This window comes from Pygoscelis adeliae, unplaced genomic scaffold (genome assembly GCF_000699105.1).
Source record: "Pygoscelis adeliae isolate BGI_AS28 unplaced genomic scaffold, ASM69910v1 Scaffold216, whole genome shotgun sequence".
Lineage (NCBI taxonomy): Eukaryota > Metazoa > Chordata > Aves > Sphenisciformes > Spheniscidae > Pygoscelis > Pygoscelis adeliae.
Genome location: NW_008825073.1, coordinates 2,374,282 through 2,389,955, shown reverse-complemented (window position 1 = coordinate 2,389,955; position 15,674 = coordinate 2,374,282). Strand labels below are relative to the sequence as shown.

At 38.7% G+C, this 15,674-nt stretch overlaps 1 protein-coding gene across 1 annotated transcript in view; it reads left to right on the top strand.

Annotated features, from left to right (window-relative positions):
- DACH2 (dachshund family transcription factor 2) overlaps positions 1-15,674 on the top strand; it is a 170,231-nt gene that overhangs the window by 142,638 nt on the left and 11,919 nt on the right. The window contains exons 10-12 of the mRNA XM_009326650.1: positions 9,128-9,273; positions 9,805-9,952; positions 13,616-13,759. Of these exons, the coding sequence (XP_009324925.1) occupies positions 9,128-9,273; positions 9,805-9,952; positions 13,616-13,759 (438 nt within the window). The remainder of the gene's footprint in view (positions 1-9,127; positions 9,274-9,804; positions 9,953-13,615; positions 13,760-15,674) is intronic.

Below are 15,674 nucleotides of genomic sequence, written 5' to 3'. Positions count from 1 at the left end.
TGAAAGCTGTCTTATTTCTACAGTGCAAAAAGCCTGCTGGTGAACAGTCCCCAATTGCACTCATAATTATTTCTGATTAAAAGTGCCTTGGCCTGACAGCACCAGGGAAATTAATAGGAGAAGCTTTCTACAAGTTTTAGAAGATGAGCAAAGACATACTCCCTCTTAAAATTATTTAAGCAGGTGCTGTGGGAAGCCATTGCTTTTATAAGGCTCTTCAGATGTTTACAGCAAAACATTTTTTCCCAGTGATTGAATTTTTCGAAGTACTAAAATACCACGGAGAAATATGTTTCCCACCAGTTTTATGGCTCCCTGGATGCATTCTATACAAACCTTGTATCTGCCTGGACACAAACACTCTATTGCAAAAAGATATCTTGCCATTTTAACAAGCTATACTGCTTTGAAAGGATACAGTGCATCACCAGTGGGAATATCAGTACCTTAAGAGTAATACTTCTTTAAGGGTACTATTTTATTAAAGCAGACCTCAGTAATTTGTTCCTGACTGTTATACACCCTTATTTTATTAAAGGTATTTTACATCTGTGGAGGAGATTACTACCACTCCTATTTTCTCCACTGCTTGGCTTTAATGGATGGTGTGGAATATAATATTTATTAAGCCTAAGCAGGGGAGGACATAATAGCAGAATTGTCCTTTATAACCTATTTTACACAGTTGTAAAATAAACCTTAATAAAGCAGGAATAATTATCCAGGAATATCCAGGAAATGGAGTACTCTGCCTGCTTCAAATATTCGGAGGACTTAACTGCTGGTCATACATGTACTTTAAGAAATTGAACTCAACAGTAATAATATTGATATTAGTTTGGTACTATTTTAAAATATATTAGGAGATTAATTATCTTGTGTGTCATAATTACTATGTTAGCATAAATCACATAATACATAACTGTTTATAATCTCTATATAGAATTAAATGTGTATAATCCTATAGAAGGCAAACACATTACAAAAATATTTATACTTACTAACTTTGAGGTTTAGAGTTCCTTTACCTTATTCCGATGGCACCCAGAGCCCCGCAGCTGGGTCCCTGGCTACCAGTCAGTTCTGCTGGTGATCACTAAGGTTCGATGTCAGGGAATAACATTCCCTCTTGCTCAATTCTGCATGCCTTTAGATTTGCTTATGGCCAGAGGGGACTTGAGTTTACTGCCTGGACCCCAGAAGGCAATGAGCGTCTTGATTCCAGCCTGGCTTTGCCTGAGATTAGGAACACAGACTTTGCACCTAGCATACGCACTGTTGACATTTGAATAGTTCCCTGGACCAGGAAGACAACTTCAAAAAAGCCTTTCCTGGTGGCACATTTGCAGCTTTAGCAGGCAGGTGGAGTTTTTCAGGTGCACAATGGGAACACAGGCGTACGTGCCGTGCTGGTGAAAATTTGGTCCCACTGATCACAGCTATCTGGAAGCATTTATATAGTTGTGTGGGTTTTGTGAATAGGAAAAAATGGAATCTTTCTAATGAGATCTGTTTCAAATTATTGGTTATACTACCAAATACTGCAATAAAGGGAGTAGATGATGAAAATTATTTAAAAGCACATTGTATATTTTTATTACAATGAGTGGGACATGAAAGAGATTGCCTAACTGTGGAGGCACAGAAGGCCTTTTTTGGGTACACGGTTTTGCTTGTCAGTTCTCGAGTACTGCATTTACAGACATGCATGGCGCCAGCAGAGCTTGACCGCAGCAGTGTGCCTCACCCTTCAGGCAGACCTTTGTAGGTGGCTTTTGCAGGCAGCTGCCAGCTTCCCCTGCCCATTCCGCAAGTTATGCCGTCTGGGAGCTACCTCCCGTCTGGGAGCCATGTAGCTGCAGTTAGCATGGCGCTGGGATTGAGTTATTACCCTTCTCCCTCCCAGGTCCCCCATGCGCGGCTGTTGGATACACGCTAACACACGGTTTATCAATCTGAACGTGATGCCTCACTAATCGCAGTTGTGTTTGGCCGGGAGCTGGCTTGCATGTGCTGCCTGAGGACGTGGCAGAGCAGGCGCCATTCTGCCTGCGAGTGGACCTCACCGTCTGCGTGGTGGGGACTGATATTCCCCAGCCAGCTCTGGCTGCCTGTGCTGGTAGGCTGACAGTTCAGTTAACGGGCATTTCTTCAGCTTGAACACCATCAACCTGTTCCTATTTATCTTCATCACACCCAGCCTGTGTTTCTTCACCTTTCTTACGCAATAATTTTACTGTTTATTGTACTGCTTCTTGGATAGCTTTGTTTTTCTGTTTCTTGTATGATTTCTCTTCTTGGTGACGGTCACTGGAATCTGTCTCAAAGGAAAAAAGGGAAAGATTTTTGTATTAAGGCAGCTTTGCAAGAAACTGATTCGTGATCAGATATTCTAGAAGGACTGGGAAAGCAATTCCTATCTTCCTTCTTCCTTCCTGATTTCTTCCTCCTGTTGTCCTATTTATTTTTTTTTCCATAAATGAATATTGTGGAAATTATTTGGACTGAAGTTATTATATTAATTATCCAAACTGACATTTTTACAGTGTGTGAAAGGACAGGGTGGTATGTAAAATAGATGCACTAAGAACACCTACAGTATGACAACAAGTAGCAGGGTAATTGCTGAAAATGAAGTCTTTTCTGCTATCCCTTCCCTTCAACATCTGCTGTTCCATATGGAGTCATAAATATTTGCAATAAAATAGTTGAAGAAATAATCTCAACATTAATAGGGAAAAGCTGAATCCGCCAAGAAAATTGAAGAATCTTTTTTTTCTTGGCAAGTTCCTCCTACCCATCCTCATCTGACAGTTTAAAATCTCAGTAGAAGAACAGTCGGACTACAGCAATGCTTAAAAATCACCACAAAAAAAAACCCCTTGTGAATGTTAATAGGAGTTAGCTGAGAAAAATTTTATAACCTCTTGATAATGGCCATGAGGAGGATTTTGTTTATTTTGTTTCATTTTCCTCCTTTGTTCCACGCCACAGTAATTTTATTACTAGCCTTTTATTGAATAGTTCACATTTGCACTTTTCTCTGTTGTCAGTAGAAATAATGCTGCTTGTCGGTGTGAGGGAAGACAAGGCACTATTACTAGCTGAAAGTAACTAGTTACTTTAAATTGCCATATGGAAAATGCAGATCGATAGTACTTAACCTTCTACGTATATTAAGAAGCAACTTAAAGCACAGAACAACTTTTAAATGTTTCGGAATCCAGATTACCAAAACCTGCCTGAGGAGCAGCTCATAGGAGAAAGCAGGTATAATAATAACACAGACAAACTATAAATTGTAAGTAATTGTTGTGAATATAAAATATAGCGTTTTTGAAGGCTTTTTATGTATATTTATTAGTAGCCTTAATGGTACTTACAGTTCTCCTTAATGAACAGAATTTAATCAGGTGACATCAGTTGTATTTGTTTTTCTTAATCTGTACGTATCGAACTTTAGACTGAAGTTACTTGCAATGAAACACTTCAGTTCTGATGTCTGGCTGCACTTCTCAATTTCATTTTTTATTGCAAACCTAGTATCTCATCTAACTCAGGTCCTTTTTTTTTAAGGTTCAAATTAACAAAATATTTTCAGGTGTTTTTACCGTCGGTGCCGTGTGAACATCAGAGTATATTGTAAATACGTTGAAGTTATAAATAGGTATAATTTTCTGAGTTATTAATGAGAGTACCTTGATGAAAATGTCAAAGCTGTATAATTACGCATCTCTCGATAAAGAGTGCACAGATAAAGACAATTTGTAAACTGTAATTTCAGCCTTTTCTAGTGAAATTTTCATTTCTCTGCTTTTTGCCTCCACCTCCTATTTGAACACTAAATGCCTGCTTTATGACGTCCTTCAGAAAAACACACTGTCATAATTCCTGAGAACAGGTCTATGGAAGGGTGGTGAATGCATTGCTTGCAGAGTTTGCTTTCTCTTTTTTTACTATACACTCAGTTTTTCCTAAGTCAGCACATTGCTCTATATGTAACGGGCATGGTCTACATTTTCCCCCTCTGTTGAAAACCAGGAAAAGGTTTTATTAAACACTTCTTCAGGACAAAATCAATTGATTTCAGAATGCATAGGTGAGAACCAGCTTGGACGCGGATACTGTGAAGCGGAGCATAGTTGCTGTTACTGTTTTGTGATAGTTTCCAAAAGCTTTTAAGGCAGCCTGGAAATGTATATCTAATGATTAGATACTATTTTTAAAGTGAAGTTTTTTTATGGCAAAGCTCAGTAGTGAAAAATGCTTGTGTGCTATCAAGTGGTATCAATCATTTGGAAATGAAATAAAGTCTGATTTAAAGCTAGTGCACTGGATTAATCAGCTACTCCCCAATTGCATTCATTGACCCTGTTCATTCAGGGACTGTAATTAAGAAAAACAGCAGTGACTTCAAATTTGGCACCTGAATCACAAGGTTAAAGCAGTAAATTTCTAAGTCTGATTGGTGCCAGGTTAGGAGGAGGTATCTCTTTTCTCACTGATGAACAGGAGTGCTCAGCTCCTGGCAGAGAAGCAATGAGTGAGGGAGAAAAAGGCAGGCAGAGGTTTATGGAGGATTTTCAGAGTTATTAAGACACTGAAGACAGGTAACCCTGTCCTTGCAGACTTACAGATACAAAATATTTGAAATAAACAATGCTTTAGATTACAGGTTTTTCATACTTACCTTACTGTAAAAGAAAAAAATTCTACTAGTTTCTAGATAAGCAACACAGAAGTTGCCAAGGTTTAAAATTAAAATAAGAAGTCTCACTTTTTTGGAAAACTGCTTTTTGCAGTCAAAAGTTAGAATTTGGGCCCTCATTCTGTCAAAATACCCGTGTTTGGACACCGCTGCCTGTCACTGTTGGTGTGAAGTAGATATACAACTGGAAGTCAAGGGACCTCTTACCGCTATAAAGATACATTGGTTTGGATGATTCTGTAAGATCTTTGGGCAAATAATGCTATTTCAAATAAAAATGTAGCATCTTATTTTCAGAGATGAGTAGCACGTACTACTCAGCTGGTGTTGCAGATCCTCTGTTTTATTTTATTAAAGGTCAGAAAGGTCCATTAGAGTGTCTAGGCTGTTCTTTTGTAACTATGGACCATTAAATGTAATCCCCATCACTCAGAGATGAAGCTCAAAGAATTATAATTGTGGTAAACCATTTTAGTCCTTAGGTTTCTAAATTGTATGCCACAGGCAGGGAAAAGGAGTGACCCAGCTGCCATCTATGTTCAAAACCATCTTATTAACGCTGGCTGAAGGCTTTCTGAGATCAAATGCCTCGGTTAGTAACTAACAGATTAGTAACTATACATTTCCTATAAATTGTTACTCTCTTCGCCATGTGCCACATATTTATTTTGTGCATGAGTTACGTTCTATAAGCTATTTGAGGCGAGGTTTACATGTAATGCTTATACAGGTCCAGATAGATAAAGTTTTGAAGTCTATGTGAAGAAATAACTTGGTGGTCTAACTAGTGTTAGGCAATATGTAAATCATAGCTTTAATATTTCTACCGTGTTTTGAGAGGGATGTGTCATGCCAAGTGTATCAGGTATATGAATGATGGACTTAAAAACATGCCTTCTGAAAGAATATAAACCAGCTGGCAAATAAAAATTGCCTGTTGGTTTGGGCCATGTACTGTCATGCAGGGAGCAATTTGCATTACTCGTGTTCCCAGTGCTGCGTTTAGTCCGTAGGTTGATGCTTCATTTTCCGATTTCTATTTTTGCAACCTAGGCAAGAGGCAGAAGATGAAATACTTTAGTATATTGAATTAAGAACGAGAAACTTTCTAGAAGATTTCCATGTGCTTTCCTGGGATAATAATCCATTCACTGTTAGTGTTTACTGTGTATTTCTTTTCTCTGCAATATAAGTCTTGCTTTTGTCTATTCATCTGGATGCCAGCTAGAAATTAAAATAAAAAGACTGCACTCTAAATGGATTCCTGAATGCTATTATAAAGCATGGCAGGTTTAACAAACAAGCTCGATAAAAGTAGTTCCCACTTTGCTTCAATAAATAGAAAGGTTGTTTGTGTCCTTGGTTAGATTGTAGTTGTCCTAGCTTTATTTCTTGCTTACTCTGTTGTACTATATGTGGGAGTGCAGCTTTTAACATTTATATTTTTAGTGTTCTTTAAAATCAAAATGCTTAAATCAACATCTTTGTTTCTACTAAAGAGGTGCATTTGATACAATCCACAAAAAATGCTTCCAACACATGCCATTTTTAATTGCTTTACCAATTATGATTTCTCCAGTCTAGCTAATAAATTTCTGCCTAAATGTGCACTTATTCAGAATACGGACAAGACGTAGACACCATTCAGATGTGAAGACCTATTACAAGATTGAAATAGATTTCTAATGCATTTATCATTCATCTTTGCAGAGTGTGATTTCAATCAGAAAAAAAAAATGATGAATGGCTTGACAGTTTCCACCCATATACGCTAAAACATAATACGCTGCTTCTAGTTTTCAGCTGTTACAGACTTTAACATGCAATGTGACCTTGGTCTGCAAAGCATGTTTGGTTAGCACAAAAACTTAATCATAAGAAGTCATAAGTAGAATCCTTCTTCTTTACTGCCCTTTTTCTGGGACTTGGAAATTTATTGCTTCTGGGACAGGTAGGATATGAACAATGGGCCAAATAGAGTCCAGGGTTATCTCATCTGTGTGAAAACTGCTGCTGAAAATCGATGTGACCTCTGCTACACTGTCATCCCAATTCCCACCCTCTCTGTCCTATTTGTCTTTTGGTAGAAGCTTAGATCTGTGTGCTGTCTCTATGTGTCTCTCTTGGGCCAGATTATCAAAATGAATCATTGCCTGCATACCTCTTATATTTCTATTTATTTTCCTGGTGTTGACTAGGTCTGATGAAATATGATTCTTTTTGCATTTGATCCTCACTGCAGCAAGCAGCACCTAATTTAGCTGTGTCTATCTCTTTAAAGAAGAGTAATACTATTCTGAAACTTCAATCTGCTGTACAGTAACATTACAAACCGTAGACCATGCAACCTGTCTTCACAGTCAATAGTAATTTTCCTTTCGGCCAATTTAATGTTATTACTTTCATCTCCAAATAGTAGAGATTTCTAGAGATTTTAAAGCAGCTATAGTTTTGTTATGCATACTTCATGTATTACTTTCTTCTTCAGATGCCACTTCTGTTTAGTCTTTTGTGACTCCGTGGCTCAGATGTTATTTCTGTGTGGCATCATACGTTACAACTAATCACTTTATTTTAAAAACTCTGCCACTGATATGAGGTGTTTAAATACGAGAAGTGGTGTATCTGAATCAGCGTGAACTCCATGGTCTGAGTACGTTAACCAGAGTTTGGTTTTTTTGAAAGGATCGTTTAAATTACATGAACACAGCTCTAAAGAGATAGCTGTGAAGATGTGCGGAGGTTACTGGCTTTTGTTGTTATTAGTCCTGAAGAATCATTATAAAGATGTTCCATTTAATGAACTCACACAGTGAAAACAAAATACTCCCTAAACAGAGATTTCAAAGAGTACTTGAAAACTGCTTATGCTCCTGGTTCGTTGTCAGTAGGCGTGGTTTAGAAACACGGCAAAAAGTGCTTGCTGCTCAGTAGATGCTCCTGGAGTTTGGAGCATCTAGGAAATAGTACTGCTGTAGGGACTCCGTGGTTTCATTCGTTGTTGTCAGATTCTTTCTGAGGTTTTGGTTTGTTTTCTTTTTAATAAGAGAGGTGGGAGAAGGAGGCCTTTTGAATATGGTATGGTCTAATTGTAAATCGTGACTTTAATATGACCAAGACACTTGACAAATGAAACTGTCAGGACTGGCTATGCAGTTGCCCTTAGAAAACACATGCATCATGAACTTACGGTCAATACACTAGTTGCAAGCTTTACTAAAAAGCAATTGCTGAGAAGATATTCTTCATTATTTCTGCAAGTGCAGGAACAAAATATATATAGACTGGTTTTCCCTGGAATGTTACACAGAAATGTTTTTTTAACATTTCAGAGTAAAAGAAATGTAGAGAGTTTGGCTTTGAAGACTGCTAACAGATTTTAATTTTGTGGTTTTCAGCAATTAACTTGATGTTTAAAATGAATACATGGGGAAGAAGTACCCATAGGGATCTGAGAGAAGGAGATAACGTTTACTATCCTAAAGTATGTTTAAATTATCCTATTCAAAAATGTGAGTTCATCAGTGATAGTACTGATTCGTCACAAAATTTAAAGGATTTTTGAAAAGCAATTACTGATGTTGTTGTTTCTTTCCGGATACACATTTCTACTGTCTGTGCACAGCTCGATCTATAACAACATGATCTATTTGAAACAGCGAGTGAAGGGGAAGCTACCAGGTCCCGATTCTCCAATTTGTAAGAGATGCATCAATCTAGTTCTGTGCAGTAAATCGCAGGAGCGAGGCCCTGCGCCGGAGTGCCCTCTCCTCCCCGGCCGCTCCTGTGACCCCCCTGCCACCAGCTCTCTTTATACCTCCGGTAGAGATAACTCAGCGAAGCATTTTTGGCTACTGCCTGTGACTAGAAAGGCTGACAGTAGCGAGGTACTTGTTAAGAAAACCCGTGCTGACACTTTACTGACAACGTGGAGTTGGTGCTAGCGAAGCAGGAGAGGATGACTCAGTGGAGATTATTTACTGCTGAGTATGGGAAGGATAACATTAAAGGAGTAGAAAGATGTGATACATTTCTTGATTAGAATTTTGTCAAGGTTATAGCAACAGAAAACGCACATCACAGAATGGCAAACATGATAGAATGAAGAAAGGTCATTTAGGTTTAATGAACTGCGTAATACTGGTATAATTCTGTGGTATAATTCTGTAGAATTTGAGATATAATAGTCTATACTCTATTACAGCTATGTTATAGTCTTCAGTGTGTTTGTTATTGTTCTGTACTATTTTGCAAACTTACCTTAGCAACAATCACAGCTGCCCAAAAACTGAAACAATGTCAATTTTACTAATGCGCTTGTATTTTGACTTACAGGTAAACAGAATGCTAGTTTCTAGAAATTACATTTACCTATATTTCCAATGCTTTCTGATGTTGCTTTTAAACCTATCTTTACAGAAGAGGTCCAAATTGCCATTCCAATAATGAAACCAACCTTAGATAAAGTCCAACTGGCTGGACAGGCCTTGCCTCCTGGATTTCCGGCGCCATTTCTTTTTGCTGATGGTCTTTCATCAGTAGAAACACTATTAACCAACATTCAGGTAAATTATTCTCTATAGGGCCAGGCTATGTCATGATGGATAAAATGTGTTTCTTTTTCAACCTCTTTAAAAAGTTTCAGAAACTATTTTGTATCTGCAATTCTAATTTCTTTTATTTAATGTAATGCTTAGGTTTCCACTATCTGGCATTATCGATCGTGAAAGGGTTTCATACATTGTCTATTTGACTTAGTAGTTGGCAATAATGGTCATATTAAAATTCACCAGTCTCATTAGTCCTCCTTTGCTGCTCCCTGCAGTTGACCGAGGTCAGCAATGATACGGCACTCCGTTTGTAATAAACCACATCAGTAGGATGAATTAGCAAAAGCTATACTGAACGATTCCATGCCACAAAATTGCTCATATACAACATTTAGCTACTTTAAATGCCCAGTTGCATTCCAGGTCTATAGGTTCCTGCTTTTAATTTTTCTGTTTCCTAGAGGGTGTAAAAGAAGCAAATGGATGAATTTTGTCACTGCTGAAACAAACTGGTATTTTCAGATCTTACATTTGTGTGTGTTTTAGGGCCTACTGAAGGTGGCTGTGGACAATGCGAGAGTCCAGGAAAAGCAGATACAGCAGGAAAAGAAAGAGTTAAAGATGGAGCTTTGTAGAGAGAGAGAACTAAGAGAGAGCTTGGAAAGGCAACTCACAGCTGAGCTGCAAAGCAGAGGTGAGTGAATGAAAAATGGAGTTTAGATATCTATTAAATGTATAACCCTTTGGCATTTCCAGCTGGAGCTATTGAGGACTCGGAGTTAACTGACATTCATACTACAGTGTAGTGCAGCAGTGGACTAGCACTGGTAATGAAAGATTTAAATTTAATAAAACCAGAATGAAGCACACTTTTCTGTAAGCAGACAGAACAGTGACTGAAGGATTATTTCCTGGAGGGCAACTGGCCGCAGAGAGTGTTGGCTGGTTCTGTGGAGGAAAGCTGATTCAGTTTCATGGCTTTCACATGTATTATTACCACTCCGCCTGTGTATTCCCAGCCCGATTTCTTCATTTGACAGCTTTAATTTCTTCTGTTTTCTGCTATTATCCTCCAAGCACTGAGGATCAGTCTTACTGTGAGAAAGAGAATATGTTGGTAATTTGGGTATTTAGTTGATTTTTCTTTCATTATCTTACTACTTATCTAGCCCACATTTCTGTACTTTAGGTGCTAGTCAGCTCGTTTTTCTTGTAGATAACTTCAGTGCAACAAAATAGGCAGAACTACAAGAAGTTGTCTACCCAAGTGCAAGATCTGAAGCAAATAACCCTAGATAATTTTTTTTCCATCAGGAGAGTGAGATACAAAAGCACTCCCCAAATGGGGCCTTCTGAGACAAAACCATGACTGTTTAGAAGCTTTTGATAATAATAGGCAATTAAATTGGTAAATCTGATTTTTTTGCTGTGAAATTGCAAAGAAGGCAGTATTCTTTTTAAAATTCAAATCTGCATCTAAAGGAGAGGAATAGTACTTTATATGCCAAAAGCTACTTCTAGATTACATCTGTGAAATCAGAAAGATAAAACTAGATAAGACCAAAAACATAGGTGCCAAGTACTGTCTTCCTGTGCATTTTGAATTGAAATTAGGGGTGTAGAACAGAGCTGTCTGCAGCGCCAGGCCTCAGTAAGAGGCAACAAAGAAGGGCACTTCTAAGTTGAGTTGTGAAGGGTCAGTAAATACTACTGAAGTTGTTAAATTGCAGTGAGTGCTCAGAAACGTTGCATCACCCCAGTCTAAGCGTGGATGAGGCTGCCGTATTTCTATGAAACAAAACTTATCTCCGTGTAGGCAGACAGCACACTGTGCACCTCCTGAGTCACATTTAAGTCAACAAAAACCTTAAGCCATTCGCAGACTTTCTTGGCTTCTGGCTCAAAAGAGGATTTCACCAATAATCAATATCCTTAGAATTGTTTGCCTTTCAGGTCATCGCCACGTGCACGTCTTTATTATTATAGCAAGTCAGAGATAGGCTTTTTCACACGGGTTGCTCAATTTTGCAACGTTATGTTCTACAGATCACGTTTTGACATTCATGATTTATTAAGTCTCTCAGAGATTTCCCATGTAATGGTATCATTCCCCCCCCCCCCCGAATGGAGCATTTACAAATCCAGAAAGATCTGTAAAAGTCAGGAAGAATTCAGGTGAACAAGTGGTCACAAAAAGTTATGCAAATACTGTGGATTTTCCCAGAATTTTTTCCAAATTTTTTAGTAAATTTTCTAACAATATTTTGTGATTTGAAATTCACAGGTATCTAATGTAGAGGAGAAGCAAATAAGTAAAAGGGATTGCAAAATACAGCTCACACAAGTTCAACTTTCATTTTAACAATATTTGTGAGCAATATTTGCCAGAGTGTACACACTAGCAAACTTGGGTCTAAAACAGATGGTAATTTTAAAAGGGCATTTATGTTTAAGCTCAAATTCTTTTTAGTCTGTTAGTTTTACCTACCTTTCTAGTGCCCTCGCTTCTCCATTTGTTTGATTCCATAATGAATCCGTGGGATTAAGTACTGCTCTGTGGAATTAGACTACACACGTGAACTGAAGCAGCAGCAGCACAATGCAAAAGCATCCTTCGATCCTGTGCACAAGCTGCGATGAGTTGTAGAAACGTAGCGCTTTCATATGAGCTGGGGTATGCTATGGAGGTGGTCTTTGACCCCTTCCAGAGCTTGCTAAAAATGTTCTGCTGCTGGTTCTGAGAAAGTACGTGGGCATCAGCCTCCGGTGCAATCTTCCTCATGCCCATCAGACGTGCCAGCTGATGGCAGATTTCCTGGAACACAAGCTGTGCCCAGGAGGAGAGTATTTTCTGGCTGCAGGGTACACTCAGCGGAAGTGCGGTGACGGGAGTGTAGAGATCCTACCAAGCAGTTCAAACCAGGGAAGGGAGGTGCAGGTCGTACAATGAAGAGACGCAAGAGAGTGTTCTTGCAGCACTGGTGAAAAAACAAGTGTAAGAGCCCATTAAAGATAGCTTAATAAGGATAATAAGGACAGTCTGTTAGCCAGCAGGAGCACAGGAAGGATGGTTGTAAGCAGAGGTAGATATTTTAGATGTAGTTCTGGCCCAAGTAATGGTAACCTGGTGCTGGTGAAAACTAAGGTTAAATATGGGATTAAGATTCAGGGTTTGAAAAGGAAAAGGCTTAAAAGGTGCATTGTATTGCTTGAATTTATATAGGTGAGGGAATACAAGCATAGCCAATGCCAGCAGTTCCCAATGAAGATATTGATCATCTGGCTACACTTAATACTATACAATTGTCTAGTTATAGTTTTGACTTTATTTGTAATTGGGTTTAAGACTGAGATTAGTCAGGAATACTTCTGTTTTCTGCCAAATCTTACATGGCTGTACCAATGGCCTGTGGATGGTCTTTGTCAAGACACAGTTTCTGCTTTCCATCTATAAAAGAGAGAAGATGAGATGACTGTAAAGTGCATTGAGATCCAATGCAGAGCTGTACAGGAGCACTGTGTTATTGCACTGTTACCTATTTTAAGTCCAAATATCTTGGGCAGTGGTTCTTGCTATTTCAGTTACTCTGCTTCAAAATTCACCCAACTGCTGCTCCATTTTTACCAAAAAAATTGCCACCTAATTGTGTGGGCTTTCACTCTGTACACCATCGCTGCTGACATTTCAGATTCTCCAACACTGCACACAGTTCGCCTGCAGAAATAGATTTCATTTCCTTTTAATGTTAGAAAACGTAACTAAAACCGAATCTCTGACACATTCAGAAGACTTCCTCCATCCACGAGGAGTGGTCAGGTGAGACGTAACCCATGTGTTTGGATTATCTTTCTAGATAAAACTACTGGAGGAGGAGGAGCAATATAATTTTCAGCATTAAGGGAAAAGGTTAGAATGAAGGGTGAGAGATTTATTTGATTTTGAGGGTGAACATTGGTGCTGTTGCTAGAAATTAGTTTAAGCCAATGATCTGCTCAACCAAACCGTGCAGAACTGTAGCTGGAATTTAGTCCAAATTGGTGAAGTCTCTGTAACGTGAACCACCGGGCTGGCTCTCAGAGTCTCATGGATTTAGGAGACCTAAATCCATGGGACTATTCCAAAGTGAGAATGGGATTTAAGATCTTTAAGAAGATCTAAAGCCCTTTCAGATTGTTCATTGTTTCACTACAGGGTATGGCTTGGGGTTTTTTTGGTTTTGTATCAGATTCATGCCAGATTTTATTTTTGTTCAAGCTAGAACTGGCCCCTTGAACATTGAACATAAACTCATTCACCACCTCCATTATATATTAATTGTGCTTTAACAGCCATTCTTACAATATATTTACATTTCAGCAACAATTCAGAAACGCTTGAAGAAAGAAAAAAAGGCAAAGAGAAAATTGCAGGAAGCTTTGGAATTTGAATCAAAGAGAAGAGAACAAGTGGAACAGGCGCTTAAACAGGCCACATCAGGTGACGGTCTCAGGATGTTAAATGGTAATGTCTTAGTTGGCCTTTCACAGTTAGCTTAAAATGATGTTTAATTGAGTGGGAAAAAAAGATGATGCACAAAGCAAACTCCAGTATAAAAAAACACAATCCTTTCCTGAAATAATTAAAAATCTATTTCAGGCCATGTGCTCTGGGTCATGAATTAAAAAAAATAAATAAGTCTGCAACTAGAGAAACAGACAGAGCAGTTTACACAGACATGACAAGAAATGCTGAATATATTACCGGAGAAATCTGTTACAGTGCCAGCTAAGACAATGTGAAATTTGGTTCCTATAAGGTTCTCTGAACTCTTCTCTCCCAGCAGATTAATTTTTAGAACTGCTGAGCTTCATTTTAAAAGCTGTTTGGCTGAAGTTTGCTCAGCCTCAGGACCTATTAAGTTTGTTAAATATGTATCAGCTTTCAGAGCTGACTAAGTTTTGAATACTTCCCAAATATTCTTGTGAAACAAAAGCAAATTGGTTAATCTCCTAAACAGGGTGATTATGTTTTGGGTAGTGGGAGGATTTGCCTCTCCTGCTTAATGTGGTTCTGACCAAAGTTTAGAGCTTTGGTTTGAATCTTGAAGACTGAACCTAGTTGAGTTCTAATTAATTGAAGGTTCTGTAGCTAAGGTTTAATCTGTGCGTCCCTACCCCGAAGTCTCTGCAGAGGCTCATGAATCAGAGTTACATTCAGTCTCTGCTGTGCTTGTAGGTCGTGTACTGTTTATGTTAACTTTGTGCTGCCTACTCTGGGCACTGCTAGCAACTGAGCCATAATAACATAAGCAGACTGCAAAAACTGCCTGAACGGCTGAGTAAAAGTAATGGGTTTAGCTTGTCTTGAGTTCTCAGTTGTGAGGGCTGCCCAAACTGTTTTTTAAAGTTAGGGCTAGCCTGTCTACGTGAACTGCCATCGCAGCACTCTGCAATGGACTGCAAGTTGTGATTTATCTGGAGCACCTAAGAGATACAAACTCTTTAAGTATGAGAGCAACATCTTTCAGAGGCGTTCTCATCTGCTGGCTTTTATAGTCCAGCATATCACTGTGACCAGGAACTGGCTGGCTTTTCTGATGTACTGACAGTGAATGGTGGTGATTCAGGCATGGATATACAGCTTGCAGTTGCACCGTGGTAAGGGACGATGACCCAAGGGAGAGTGGGTGGACAGAGCCAGCAGAAACCTTTCCCACCGCCTCCCCTGGGTCAGAAAAATGCCCAGAGCAGATCCCACAGACATAGCCAGCGCCTTGAGATGAATGTCAGAAAAAACCCAACATCCTGATGTTCTGTAAGGTCATTCACCCAGATTCTGCCATTGCTGGTAAGCACCTGCGGCTCGCACTGCAGTTAGGAGTACTCAGCAGTTCTGGAAGCCACAAATTAAAGGGTACCAACATGCCAGCAATGTGATTAACAGATCTTTACATCTGCTGTTGTGGGCCTGGCTGCTAACGTTTTGATTGCAGGCACGCTCAGGTAGTCATATATATGTTAGTGCCTGCAAGAAGCTGATATTTACATGCTAATCTGATTGCACATGCAAATCAGGTAGCTCATTAACATCTTAATCCACAATTTAATTGCAGGTACAATTTTATGACAACAAAATGTGAAGGGCTATTCTGAATATTTTTAATTTAACTCTGACGGTCGGTCTCATTTAACAGATGCTGTTATTAGTTACAGATGACACTGTCATTTTATGTGTATACCACATGTACTCTAAAAGATTTGAAAAGAAAGAACCGTTTTAGATTAATAGATCAGTGCCCTGAACTTCCCTTCAAAACAGGAATCTGAATAAGGGAAGCCCTGTGTAAGAGCAGTCACTTGTAATTTTATAAGAAAAAAATTGTATACGTGAAAATATTTATTTGCTCATATATATTTATAGGGCTATATATGCATAC